The sequence below is a fragment of the Antennarius striatus genome, chromosome 15 (assembly GCF_040054535.1).
Source record: "Antennarius striatus isolate MH-2024 chromosome 15, ASM4005453v1, whole genome shotgun sequence".
NCBI lineage: Eukaryota > Metazoa > Chordata > Actinopteri > Lophiiformes > Antennariidae > Antennarius > Antennarius striatus.
In genome coordinates, this window is record NC_090790.1 from 6260208 (window position 1) to 6274608 (window position 14401).

A 14401-nucleotide genomic window follows, 5' to 3' on the forward strand; every position below is an offset into this window, starting at 1 on the left:
TGCATTTTTAACCACATCTCTATCAGCATTTAAAGCTGTGTCTTATGTAGTTGCGAGAGTTGTTGATTAAATGTTGTCCTCGATTTGCCATATTTCCTGGAGTGCAATCCCCAAGAGCCCGTTAGACAGCACCGCGTTTTGCCTCACCTTCAACAGAAGCATCTGTAATACCCAACAAAATCCAAGTTTGAGATCAGGTTTTAAAATTTGAAAGAAGCTTGCTGAACACATTTTTTTAATGTGAAAATGGAATCTTTTCTAGCTGCCATAGACAGAGGGACTGTGCTTGAAAAACAAATGTTGCAAATCACCAAAAACACATTTAGAGCATAACTACCGACAATTGATTTCATGGAAAATGATAGTGTGTCAGAACTAAGACTGGTGCAGCTTGTAAGCTCTCCCTCAACATTCATGAATGCTCCTTTTGACAGGTTTTTAGTGGTTGTCGTTGTACAATGAGGTCAATGTAGCACAAAGGTTTTGCTTACCCTGTGCTCGGTTCTTCATTTTCATTCATCAGGTAAAAAAATCACAAACCTGTGTTGTACATTTCCGTCCGTATGTCTTTCAACATGTGACATTAATAGTAGGTACCTACGTCTCCCAGGGGAAGTGAATGTTTTCTACTTTGTAGTCATGGTTTCTGTTTTGGCTCTTATTTTTGATTTGCCGTTAAGCTGTTTTTTTTTATTGTTGTTGTTTTTTTGTTTTATTTTGGGGGGGGTTGTTAATTTTCTTTCATAGTGAGTTTTTCTATTCCTATTCTTCACTCTTATTTGCACTTCAGGGCCACAGTGTTATTTAATATGATAAATCAAATCATTAGTAAATCCCTCACAATCACATTTGTCATCTTTCCTGTGTTTAGTCAGAACCGTGACCGTTTGTGATGCTCAACTCTTGATGTGAAATAGTTGTGTTGTGATGGGAAATCAAGGACAACTTGTGCTTCTTTTGTGTTTTGTATGCTTGATTGTGTTTGACGCAAGGTCTTATGTCCTGGAACACCTGGCAGCTTGATCATTCCTATTTGTTCAGCAGCCAGATGTATCCTAGTCTGGAAATTTGTCAGTTTTCTGTGATGCAGACCTGACACTGCATAGAAAGATATTGGCCATGAAACAGCCTGGACAGGCTGCATTATGACCAGTGAGAACAGCGTTCATCCAGTGTAACCTTGATAACAGAGGCCTGACAGTAGACTACTGTCACATGATTAGTGGGTGTTGAAGATCTCTGAGAAAGAAGTTACAAGCAACAAAAACCTCTCCAAATGTGCAATGAAGAGATAACCATTAAATCCTTCCAGTGAATAGTTTTTCCAAGACAGAGTGTTATTTGACAGTTTTGCAAAGCTCCAGAATAAGAAATGTCATTGTAAAATGCAAAATAATGCTCTGGACGCAAGGATTGTAAACACGGTGAAATTAAACAGCTAACATACCAGATTAAGATTTAAAGAAATCTCTGGATCACAATGCCAGATAAGGTTTTGATAAGGCTTTGACAAAATGTGCAGTAAGGAGGAGGTGAATATGTCATATCACCTACTCCTACTCCTCATCTGCGCTTGTGGCCTAAGGCTATGTTACCCCCTACCCTTGACAGTCCACTGGCCACGTTTTGGCCAGGTTAGTTTCCCTGCAGGTTTTAACAAAGAAAAGATGTACAGACTAAAAAAGTTATCTCTGCTCATCAAATTTATTTTTTTCATGGTCTCTTGTTTTTGGTGCAATGCAGAATTGGACAAGTGGGGTTTTTTTAAAAAGTTGAGTAGTTAAAAATACTACTTAACATTAGCAGTGAGCGCTAATTTGTGCTCTACAATCATACAGTATGTGTAATTCCAATGAAAACAGGCCTTTAACTTCGAAGAAACTTGATCACAGCTGCCCAGGCAGCTGCAGAGATGACTCATTAAGTTTCCAAAGAGCCTCAAAAATCATGACGCGTTAACCATGATACAATTACAAAACCTTTACAAACCTCAATTGAAATTTTCTTGATATATTTGCATAACAATGGAAAAAATGCAGTCCAAAAACAATTGCTCAACTTGAATCAACCTTATGCTGGTATAAATTAAAACAAATTATATTCACAGCGGCTGTGTTCATTCCAGGGTTGCTGAATTGCAATAGATGCAAGCATGTGTGTTTGAACAGAGAAACTGTTTTATGGTCACAAATATTGATTACACTGCAATGCGGTGTATAAATTTTTAAAGTTGGTGCAAATGCTGAAGGGAAGCTCAACAACAGGTGTTTACAAAAGCTAGAGTAGCATAGTTACAGCAGTATTACATTATACATATAACTGGAAATGGTATGTAAAAAATATGTAGAAAATGCTCACAACACAGTGCATGGTCTAGAGAGGATTGCATTGGAGGATAATTATCTCGCATTTGTTTATTCATATTTATGTAACATATTACCAGACTGACAATGAAAAATATAAAGTATATTGAGCAAACTGTGTTCTTTCCTGAGTCACACAATATTTCTTCTGTTATGATGTGAATTTACAATAAATGACAAGCTGCTGGAAATAATTCATCCATCCATCCATCCACCTTCTAACCGTGACCCACCGGAGCGGGTCACGGGGAGCTGGGGCCTATCCCAGCTGACTGAGGGCGTGAGGTGGAACAAACTCCGGGCACAACGCCATTGCGCCATGGAGCCACACAGAGAGAGTGCCGCCTTGCTGGAAATTATATCAATACCAAAACTATAAAGCCTGAATGATGCATACATGAGAATGAGCCCTCAGAGTGGATATTGAACTGTTTGTAACCACGTTTACATATTAACAACAGAGATCTTTAGAAGCGCAGATGTTTGTGTCATATATGTTTTGTGGCACTCGCACCCCAAACAGTGCAGTACCTGTTTATAACACCTGTTATATCATCATTTAATGGTAGTCATGTATTTGCTATCAAACTGAACAACTGAAAGGTGAACAATAACAAAGCATCAAATAACAAGGTAAGCTTCCAATCCCATAGATAGCACATTACTGTATTCATGCCTGACTCTGGTATACCGTAAAAAGGAATCTCTAAGTGGTACTTTGTCTATGAAATAGCACACCCTCCATCCCCTTAACCTTTTCTCTCAAGCAAAAACTTTCAGTGTACATGAAATTTAAAACACATTTCAAAAACAGTCACATTACTGACCAAACACTGCAAAAAATGAGGAGCAGTTAATCTTAATTCAGTCTGTACAAGTTTAGATACAACCAGAGAAGCCAGCACAAACTACTGATAACAAAGACAAATAGCAATCCATGGCGCCAAGAGACTACCATCCTGTGGTCTGTGGCCATTTGAGATACTCTCCAGCAAGAGACATGGGGACTGACAAAAACCCTTTCAATCAACTGTGTAATCAAGTGATGGTGCTTAAATCACTTTCTCTGGGACATTATCATTGTGTAACTGCTTCATCCATCTTACGATCATTTGAATGTCTGTTGGTGGTTTTGTGGGCAAACAAACACGTGTGAGGCTCTGCTCTAAGACTCTTGAGCAGGGTGTTGTCTCTGAGAAAAATGGCATACATTATGAAATGTAGTGTTTTTGTTTTGATTTGTTTTTTCACTTGCATTTTAGAGTCACAATTTAAATATTAGAAAGGCAGAAAAACAGATGATGCTTTGACTGCATACAGTATCTCCAGGTGATGTCTGTTGGTAAAGTTACAGAAAAGACAAGTGGCAACAAGCCAAAAACGAAAGATTTTTGACTCACTTGATTTTCATTTACAGTTTTATTTCAAATGCACAGGCCTTCGAACAATGATAACTTATAGTAGTATTCTTCTACAGAGAAAATGTAACAAATAAATGTTTTCCTGCATTAAATTGAATATGAAATCTTACTGTTTACAATGCAACGCTGATTAATATTGCTTTTACTACAACAAGAAATTAGCATCACATATAAAGCAACACTGTACATGTTACAGGCTTGTTACATCTGGTATGCATCATTACCGAGTTCCTGAAAATGCATTTGTCAGGTAAATTTTAGCTTTCAATAACGCATTTTTATTATGTACCAAAAATAAAGCTGCACTGATTGTCAGGGTTGCCATAACCACAACTTTGCCTATAGACAGATGAGAAAGCTTGGGTATTGTTGTTTGTTGGAGAGTTATAACTGTTTCTCCATGCTGCATTGCCTCCTGCTCCTCCTTGGTCAGAGCATTGGGGCAGAGTTCAGCAAATACCTCCAGAGCTGCTCGCTGACCAGCCTGTACTGCACCGCTCATGTATCCACACCACTGGGTGGCTGTTTCTGTGCCTGCCCAGTGGATCCTGCAAATCAAGAAAGTGTCTAAACTGAAAATTGAAAGAGAAAAGCCACTTTAAAAACAAACTGTTTTAGAATTCAATTTAATAAAATGTGTTGCTTAGTTAAGTTCTCAGATAAAACTAATCCAGTCAGACTTCTACTATTGATAGAATTCACCGAAGAAGGTTGCTGTATTCAAACTCAGAATAAAAAGAAACAAAAACGTATAGAATTCAAGGGAGCGCTATATTATATATATATTGTAGCATGTTCTGGACTGATTTTCCAGTGTACCTTGAGATGATGTTCTAGATGTGAATAATATTGACTTTTATGGAATGACTGGTTATTTAGATGTTTAGGTTAAAAAATGATTGCTGAGTGAAGACCATTTCCACCATAGAGGCTGAATGTGTCACGTGGTTGCCAGCCTCGTATCTAGTTTTTACAGATTGCTAAATATTTATCTACCCTACACCACATTCAACAAACATTTATCATGTCTCAGCTGCATCAGAAGCTTCATGCTTCTCAAATTTTCAAATACATGCTCAGTGATTAGGTTGAGCCTCCTCAACCATGAAAAAGTTATAACTAGAATATACAGTAACTGTTCTATTGGACGTGTTTCTGCTTGTCAACAGAGTCTGTATGGACTTCATAAAATACTGCCTGTGGTGATCAAATTTGTCATCACCATTCCAAATAATGCAGACTTGGATCTACTAAATGTCATCTGTAGACAGCAGACAGACAGGCTTAGTAACTCTGCAAGAACACTATGAATTCTGTTGAGTAATGGTCTTATGACATTAAAAAATGGAAAACACACGCTAGAGGCCACATTTGAGGTATGAAATGCAATGTACAACTGTTTGAGTCTATTGCCAAACTTTTCCCTCTTTTTCAAAGGCAACTGTTAAAATAAAATGACAACAGAAAAGAAAAGAAGTCAATTTTCAGCCATTCCTCCGACCCATCATATCTGCGTGGGAATATATTCAAGAGGATCTGAGATAAATATTGATTGGTTTCTGTTTTAGATTAATCTTTTTTGAATTTATACTATAACTTACAAGTTATTATTACTATACAGAGTTATTGTCCTTGAGTCTTAAAGTTCTCCCAAAGCATACAACATATGCAAATTGGTCACTCGGAAATTGTCTCCAGGTATGAGTGAGAGTGTGAATGGGAGCTTGTCTTTCTGTGTGGTCCTTTGATGATCTGGTGACTTATTCAGGGTGTACCCTCTATCTCCCTTGTAGTTAGCTGGGATAGTTTCCAGTGTAACTCATGATCTGGATTTGGATAAATGGCTGAAGATGAGACAATTAAGGTTGTCTGAAGATGAATGAATGAATGTACATGCATTTTATGTGAGAGTTAGTATGTACTTTTGTAGAACCCAATCTTACTAAATGAAGCAAATGAGTGAAAATACTATTATTCAGGTCTACATTAATGTACTGGTACCATGAGTACTGTTTTATTGACTTAATGTATTTGCTTCATAGCATCTGGATAAAACCAACCCTAACAAAATCAAACATTAGGAACTTTTACTGGAAGGTCTTCTTTCATTGTCAGAAAACTTGTGAATGACAATGCACACCATTTCCTATCAACTCTGGGGTTTTATTTGTGTCATCAAAATTATAGTTCTTGTAAAATTCTACAAATTGTTTCTGTGCTCTACTGAAGTTGCCTGAGGACTTATAGCAACCCATGGCCTTTCACTTCTGTTCGAAGAGGATTTACATATAGCTGCAACAGCACTTGACAAACCTCAAGGTCATTAGGGTGTACTATATACAAATGATAATGAAAAAAATAAAGTGATGCTTTGCCAAGTATGGCAATAAAACATAATAGAGGCATGGGGTTTATAGGAAGAAATCAATAAACACAACCATTATGGCAGTGTTCATAGCAGGTGGCAGGAAACAGTATAATTAACAGCGGCATTACCATGAGAGAAATGAGAGCTTGTCAGGTCTTGATGAAACTTGATTAGTGTCTTGTTTGAACAGTTGATTGTAAAGTAAAACTTAGGTAAAACTGATCAATCATCATAAACCATGACTTTGCAAAATGCCTTAATCCTCAAATATGGATCAAACCACAACTTTTTAGCAATTGAATGAATTCTACAACCCAATCAAAGTAAAATCCTTCTGTAATAACTGCTCTCCTGTGTTCAATTTAATCATATATGCAGATGGGCAGGGACAGGAACAGCAGACGAAGGAAATTGACTGTAAAGAAACTAATCCATTGTCCTATTAAGCATTACTGCAGGCTAGAGAAGGAAGAATTTTTTAAATAAAAACCTTGTAAACCAATGGATAAAACCAACTCAAAACCTAAAGAGACCAAGAAAAACTAGCTAAGATAAACACCCTCCCAAATTAAATAAATACAGGTAGTCCTCAGCCTATGAACACAATTGGTTCTGAGAGGCTGTCCGTAAAATGAATTATTCATGAAATCATTATTTATTAAATTTCAATCTATAATTGCTGGCAACGTGTTTGCACAGTGGTTAGGGCTGTCGCCTGACAGCAAAAAGGTTCCATGTTCTTTTTGAACAGTGTTTGTATGTGCTCCCCATGTCTGCACAACTTCTGTCCAGGTTCTCTGACCTCCTCCCACCTCCAAAAACATGTAGTTTAAATGGATTGGTCAAGTCAAAATTGCTTGGTGTGACTGTGCATGAAATGGTTGTGTACCAGAGATACCCCTGGAGTGTCCCCGTGCTTTTTGGTCATTATCCATTGGGATACACTTTTGCATGTTTGTGACCCGCAAAAAGAAAAAGAAAATAGATGAATGGATGAATGAATCTATAAGTGCCATTTAAGGTCATTTAAACACTATTACTACTCTAAATAAGAAAATACTATTCCCTAAAACTTACCAGAAACAATTATACAACATAAAAACAACACATAAATGAAACTTTAACCAATGCAGTCACAATACTAGATCACAGATCAAAGCTCTAGTGCTCTGACCCACTATCACTGATCAAAGCACTAGCTTTGATCTATGGTCTTACGCTGGCCTTCTCCCTCGTCATTATATCTTTATCCAGTTCCTGAGTGTACAAAAGTTTAAATTTGACGTTGACCTAGTTTTCTGAAGGTCAAGGTAATCATCTCATTTTCATCTCCTTTGCTGCCCGTGTAATGTGCTTTTTTTTTCATATTTCTATCTGCAATGGTTGTTAAGATATTTGGTGGAACCGACGGATGAACAAACACACGAACACTGACAATTACAATACATCACCGCTTTGAAGCGAGACGTAATAAAATATTGTAGTACAGTAACGTAACTAGGGTTGAGACAGGTACTCGTTTCAGACGAGTATCCGATACAAGTAAAACTTGTGCTCGTTCAATCATTCATTCATTTTTCTGACCACTATCCCAGCTGACATAGCTGAAGGAAAATCCTCAGAACTGACTGTCTTCACGCTTTGTGATCGGTAAGTCATACACAGCACCCGCCCCTTGCCATAGAGACACACACTGCAGCCAGAGTGTTGCTGCCCCACTCTCGCACACACACATAGACATTGACTGATCTTTCAGTATGTGGCTTCACTGTAGCTCACGTTGTTCTTCCTAGGTTTCATACAGCTTTCTTCTATTTCGGTCTATTTAAGGTTACTTGGTGATCCTGTTTATTGTTTTGTTTTGCTGCATTTGACCAGACAGCTGAAAACTGCTCATCTCGCTGCCTCCACTCCAGTCGTTTTTTTTTTTCACCTGCTTGTTGTTCGTTTGACACTTTCTCAGTTCAGTTCAAATTAATAATTTATCTTCTGTATATATATTTTAACTGTTACATAGCGCAAGAGCACACGCAGACACACACACACACACACACACACACACACACACACACACACACACACACATACACACACACACACACGCACTTTCTCTCTATCTCTCTTTCTCTTTATCTCTCCCTGTCACACAATCACTCAGTCACACACATGCACAAACAGACATACCCACAAACACACGCACACCTTAGTAAACATTGTTTAACTCTGTGTGAAAAACCCATTCTGAGTTCAGATACAGATACAAATAATTAGATGGTTGAACAGATACAGATAGAGATGGTGGTGTACTCGCTTATCCATAGATATAATGTACAATTAGAGCAAGGAAAGAATAGGAGGAGGGGTGAGGAGTTATTGTCGGTGAGAGGCAGGGCTATCATTGGAGAGATCGCCACACACATGAAACGATGCTGCTCGCCATGGGTTGCAGCAGAAAGAGGAATGACAGAAATTTGATGTGGAACCGCACAGTTGTTCGTATCTATGAATCTTTGTAAGTCAGATGTTTGTATCTTGAGGACTACATCAAATTCTTCAAATTCTTTGCATGACCATTTTGCATTGTCAAAACTAGTCCACTCAGGTTCTGTACCACAAGAACGAGTCCACTTGATCTTTAATTTCTTCATCTTGTGTAAGTAACCTTGTGTACCAAGGAGGTACTCAGTAAACATCTCACATACTGACAATATGGCATCTTACCAGCCGATGGGGATTAATTGAATTATAAAAAAACAGGAATGAAAGCCATGCCATGCTACATAAAATCCTATAATCCACCAGACACCACTGGAATCCATTGTGTTGCTCAATGCAGTATAGGAGGTTTTAAGCACCAGCAACATTTTAGTCTGACAAACATTGAATTCTCTTCATTGCATGTGCTGGATATGTGTCAAGGTCATGGCATGTCCTTGCCAATCTATTTTCTTTATGGGCTAGGAATGTGGATGAGCGCCACTGCCTTGTGCTGCTGTTTGAGTTACGTTATGTAATGAGCTTTCTCTGCTCCCCATGGACTTAATGTCATCATGGAAAAACATTGTCTGGATCCCCCTCCCCACCTCTCACTTTCATTCATTCAGCTTTGTGCATCTCCAAATAGGACATTAGAGATGGATTATGGAACCTTTCTTCTCAGAACACCATTCCTGATGACCCATTGCAATTTCTTTTTAACTAGACTAATATGTGTCAGCGAAGGCATAATCACTCCCATGACTCATATCAACAATCTGAAAGTACGGAGTGGCATTGAGCAAGAGCTGTACCAGGATGCAGCATAGATTTTTTATTTTTTATTTTGGCCATTTTTCCTTTATTTGGAGAGGATTTATGAAAGATCGTGACAGGAAATGGGGGGAAAGAGTGGTTGTCATGCAAGGGTCCATGAATGGGAATCAAGCCCATGGCCAACACAGTAGTACTGACCTCCATGTCAGGGCCATTCACCAACACCTTTGCACCATCTATGCCTGTGTAGTTATTGTGTATGTGTGTGCATATGTACTGTATATAAATAGCCCAAACATCTAGTGACTAAAGTTCTCATACCGTCATTTATTACAGAGCAGGGCTTTGAACCGGAATTTTTTGCTAATCGGTTTGTTCCGAAGAGAAACGCAATTATAACGTTTTCGTTTTTGTGTTCCACCCGTAAACTGACATTCCTGAACCGGTTATCTTGATCTGTGACTCCATGCATGCCCATACAACCGCTTCTGTAAAAAACCACGTCAAGCGGCTGAATTCGGAGCTTGTCATCATCCTGGAGGATTAACGAAAGAACTCTACCCGCTGGACATCGGTGTAAACAGAGCCTTTAAAGTCAAGCTGCGTGTGTCGTGGAGCGATGGATGAGAGACGTGAACACACGTTTACCAGGACTGGAGGCAGTGCCGAGCGAGTTACACCCCCACAATATGTAGTGGATTATGAATCCTGGACTAACATGTCTACTTCGACTTTTGTCCAATTTTCGCTAAAGCCGGCATCATCACCGGACAGATACCCGGGAACCAGACGGTCAGCGATAGTGAAATTCAATGCAGACCGAAGATGAGGACTTCAAAGGATTTAGCACAGATTTATCAAAAAATGAAGAAATAAAAACATATTTAAAAAATAATGTTGGTGTATTTTTTGAAATTTAAATACGTAGTACTACACATTTCAACCACAGTCAGCTTTTTGATTCCGTTAGCAAGCATGTACCGGACAATAAAGTGTACCGTGTGTCCGGTTTAAGTACAGAAATGAACCCTGTAATTTAGACTGCGCCTCTTTATACAATGAGCTGAATAGTGCGCAAAATACGGTAATTTAAGGACTTTTAAATTGGCAACTAAAGCAATTAGTTTATATACTAGAGACTATAATAATAGATATATCCCTACCCTACAGTAAACAGTACCACAGCACTACACCTCTGCTTTATGACAGTTATATCACTGTAGTTAAGACTTACGCCTCCTACTTAGACACTACATGAAATAAGACAAGAATAACTTCCACCATGTCATTTATTGCTGAACAACAGATCTTCACTGTGCTTCTCCCATAGCTCAATATTGCTACAAAGCGCTGGCAGTACGGGGACACACTGCTCTGAAAATGACTGCAGCCAATTAGTTAATGTCTAAATCAGACATTTTTAAGATTGACATACTGCAGTGTTTACCTGTTATGATTAAATGGTGACTGGGAGACCTCCCCTTTTCCTAACTGCTGCTGATAGCCGCTACTTCTCTCCGCTCTCATCCCGGGTCCAGTGAATGACAGGAAGTGAAACATCAGGTCAAATATTTTTTTCAAGAACAAAAAGAAACCCGGTATTAACCGGTTTAAAATTATTTTCTGTTCCGATTCTGTTCCGGAACATTAAAAAATATAAAGTTTTCGGTTTCGTTTTCGTTCCATGAACCGGTTCGAAGCTCTGTTACAGAGTGGTACTTTTTATACTGCTTGAGCTAAAAAGTCAAAAAGTAGATAAAATCACAGCGAAATTATAACACGAACTAGCCATTTCAATAATTTATATAAAAGATTTGGAGATTGTGCTGAGACTTTTTTTCAACCACGTATATGTATGCAAACAGTCCTGCTAAGAGCTTCAACAACAGATGACTGCTGGGAGAAGTAAAGGTGCAATGATGTGGAGCATATCATCAGTGGGGTAGTTACCTGCCAACAGGTTTCCTGAGGCTCGGGTGGTAATATGTCAGCAGACCTGGTGCCATGACATTAACAGGGCAGCCCCCATTGTACTCCTCCTTAGCCCAATCCTATTAAGAAGAAATGTTAATAGAATATTCAGAATTAGACAATTCTATTTTACATATTTTTACACTTAGAAAGATTGACAAACAAGGCAGTCTGAGACTGCAACATCCCGTGACACCCCTGAATTCAACATTTTACCTGGTCCTACACGGTGCACTGTCCTACAGGTATACAGTGCGCCATTGTTTCTCGGGCTTAATGCATTCCAGGAACCACATGCGATTAACGAATTCCGCGATAGAGCGACAAACTATCAATCTTATTATTTTCGGTAATTTAAATGTTTGTGAACCCTCCCCATTCTCATATTAAACCACCTTCTAGCTGCATTACCTTTTCCCACACTCTGATAGACAGTTTAAAGCACTTTTGAGTCTCACGTCTGAGACTCACGGAACATAGCGCACTTCCGGATGCCAGAATTACTCTTTTTCAGGATGAACTATATAAGGTTAGTTGAATAAAAGTGCTTGTGTAATTTATTTCCACACTTAAATCACAAAAGCTGCAAGTATTAATCACGTAAATCTTGACTGTTTTTTTATATATATACTCAATTGATCACCGAACGTAAATTAGTGGCACACTCTCATGTTAGTAACATGCATATATTAGTGTGTACAGGCCCTGAACACAAACACATGGGGCCTGTGTGCATGCAGGGAGAAGTAGAGTGGTGGGAAGCTCCGGCTTAGTGCCCCCAAATGAGCAACTTAAGGGGGATGCTGCCTTGCTCAAGGACGCCTCAGCAGTGCTGACACTGTCAGCTCACACTCTGGGTGTTTCTGGACGGGAGTGGAAATCGAACCGCCAATCTTGGAACATTGGACGACCCACTCTACAAATAAATGTATATTTCAGCATTGTCAGTGGAGTTCTTTCACGTCATTGAGGTTTGAGATTTTGTTATTGTATTCTGTAATTGTTGCATGTTCCCACTGAACAACTACACACCTACAAAGCACTATAGTGATTTCTCCCTCAACATCAGTGCCTCAAGATTCCTCAGGGCAACATTCCATCTCACTGTTAAAAAGAGAAGTGAGGAAAAAGCAGTCGAAGGACTGAAAGCATAAATCTGCATGACTAATGCGCTCTTTCTTACAGTCTAAAAATGTATGCCATACATCTAGCAATGCACCTTTTGAGAAGCTGCTCAGTATTTGACATGCGATTTTAGGAAAGGGGCTAATCATCACATGCACTGAATGTTCTTTCCAATTAATTGCATTGCTTTCTAGGGTCCATATTTGGTGTTTTTTGATGTTGCACTGCCTCCGTCAGAAGGTTTGTCACATTTTCTTTCTTTATTACATTTACATTTATTACAATGTTTTCTATTTGTTAGTACGTGAAAAAAGTTCAAAAAGTCTGTATTTTCTTATTACAGGTAATTATTTCCCAGATAGCAGCATTGGGCCTACAAGGCTTCAAGTTGCTCAGAGGTGGCCCACTAACAGTGAGTGAGTCACCTTATTCTAATGTATCTTCACAGTCCCTAGAAAGTAAATTGCCTTCTGTCTCAAGTCAGGAAGTCATGATCCCATACTGACATTCCACTTTCCTATTTATAGATAGGTGTTCACTTGTGGCAACAGTGATGATCGGTGTCTTCTATTTACAGTGTTCCCAGCTTTTGCCCTATGTTTCATGCTCTAAGCGCATGTGGTTTACAATACAATAATTGATGGATGTGGATTAACATTTAATGACTGGAAGAAAAAAAATATTAAAGAATGTTGCTAGTGACAATTTTTGTCCACCTTTTAACACTTTTTTTTCTTTTTAATGGATTAAATGATACAAAGTATTAAAATGAATCTTTTTGACTCAAGAGTCGCTGACAGATATGTAGACTTCTGCTAAATAAAGTAAATTTCATCTCTTCATTTCAGAGAAGAATATTACTGATTTTGGCACTGTAGAATTCTGTCTCAATCCAAAGCATTATTAAGTTATCACATCAGACATCTGTCACTGAACTACTTACTTTTTCCTTATATTGGATGAAAGATTCCGCTTCTGGACCAAGGAATCTGGACAGACTGGAAATCACAGCTTTTCTTCTCTCCCCTTCCTGCAAACAAGGAAATGTCTGTGCCAATATATTACTTATGCTGTATTTCTTCACACTAACATAAACTAATAGAGTAGGCAAGAAAAATATATTCTAGAATCAAATCCAAACTTTTGGACACAGGAAGCAGTCATCAATTGGAATAACTTGGGCAGAGTCAGCACATATTCCTGGTTCTATTACTTCACAAAATGACTTATGAACAGAGCAGCTGAGGCCTGAGGACCAACAGGATCCTCATACTCATACTGTCAGATGTTGCAAAATTGTCTAAGATTCCTCATCTGCAGGGCAATCTACCTCCTAGCTGTCAACTAACCGTTGCACAATAATGTATAGCTGGAACTCATACTGCACTTCTCACAGATGAAGAAAAACTTGAAGTAGGATGCCAAATTTATAAGAAGATACATTTTTATAGAAAGCATCACTGTGAACTTGTTTCAAGACCAATCACACTATCTGCCTAAAATTGTATGAAACGATGTAGTAACAAATGCCAAATGACTCAATCTAGGAACAAAAAAAGAAAAACATCAAAACAAAAACATCTTGAAATGTGCAGCTAAATCAAACTTAAAAATTAGAAGCAGTGTGCGATGGGAATGTTGGAATTCATATTCCTCACAAACCAAATGTTTTTTTCCTCTACAGCAGTGGGGTGGCGAGTGTGGGTTAATTATTAAGCATGCTGTGCAGTATGGCTTTGATATAGCTTCTCCTGAGCTTTGTAGCAAATCAGGATAATGACCAAAATGTCAAAACAATAGTGGAAACACGCCTGGATGTATTTATTTTTTACCAAGTACAGAGGGAGGGAAGAGAAAGACTACTGCGGGTCAGGAAACCAAATCCAGACACCAGGCAGAGC

General features: G+C 38.5%; 1 protein-coding gene across 1 annotated transcript in view; it reads right to left on the minus strand.

Annotated features, from left to right (window-relative positions):
- Window positions 1-3885: 3885 nt before the first annotated feature.
- si:ch211-127i16.2 (probable flavin-containing monoamine oxidase A) overlaps window positions 3886-14401 on the minus strand; it is a 32667-nt gene continuing 22151 nt past the window's right edge. Inside the window, exons 10-12 of the mRNA XM_068335463.1 lie at window positions 13444-13530; window positions 11355-11455; window positions 3886-4332 (exon numbers count right to left, since the gene is read on the minus strand). Coding sequence (XP_068191564.1) covers window positions 4005-4332; window positions 11355-11455; window positions 13444-13530 — 516 coding nt within the window. The 3' untranslated portion in view covers window positions 3886-4004. The remainder of the gene's footprint in view (window positions 4333-11354; window positions 11456-13443; window positions 13531-14401) is intronic.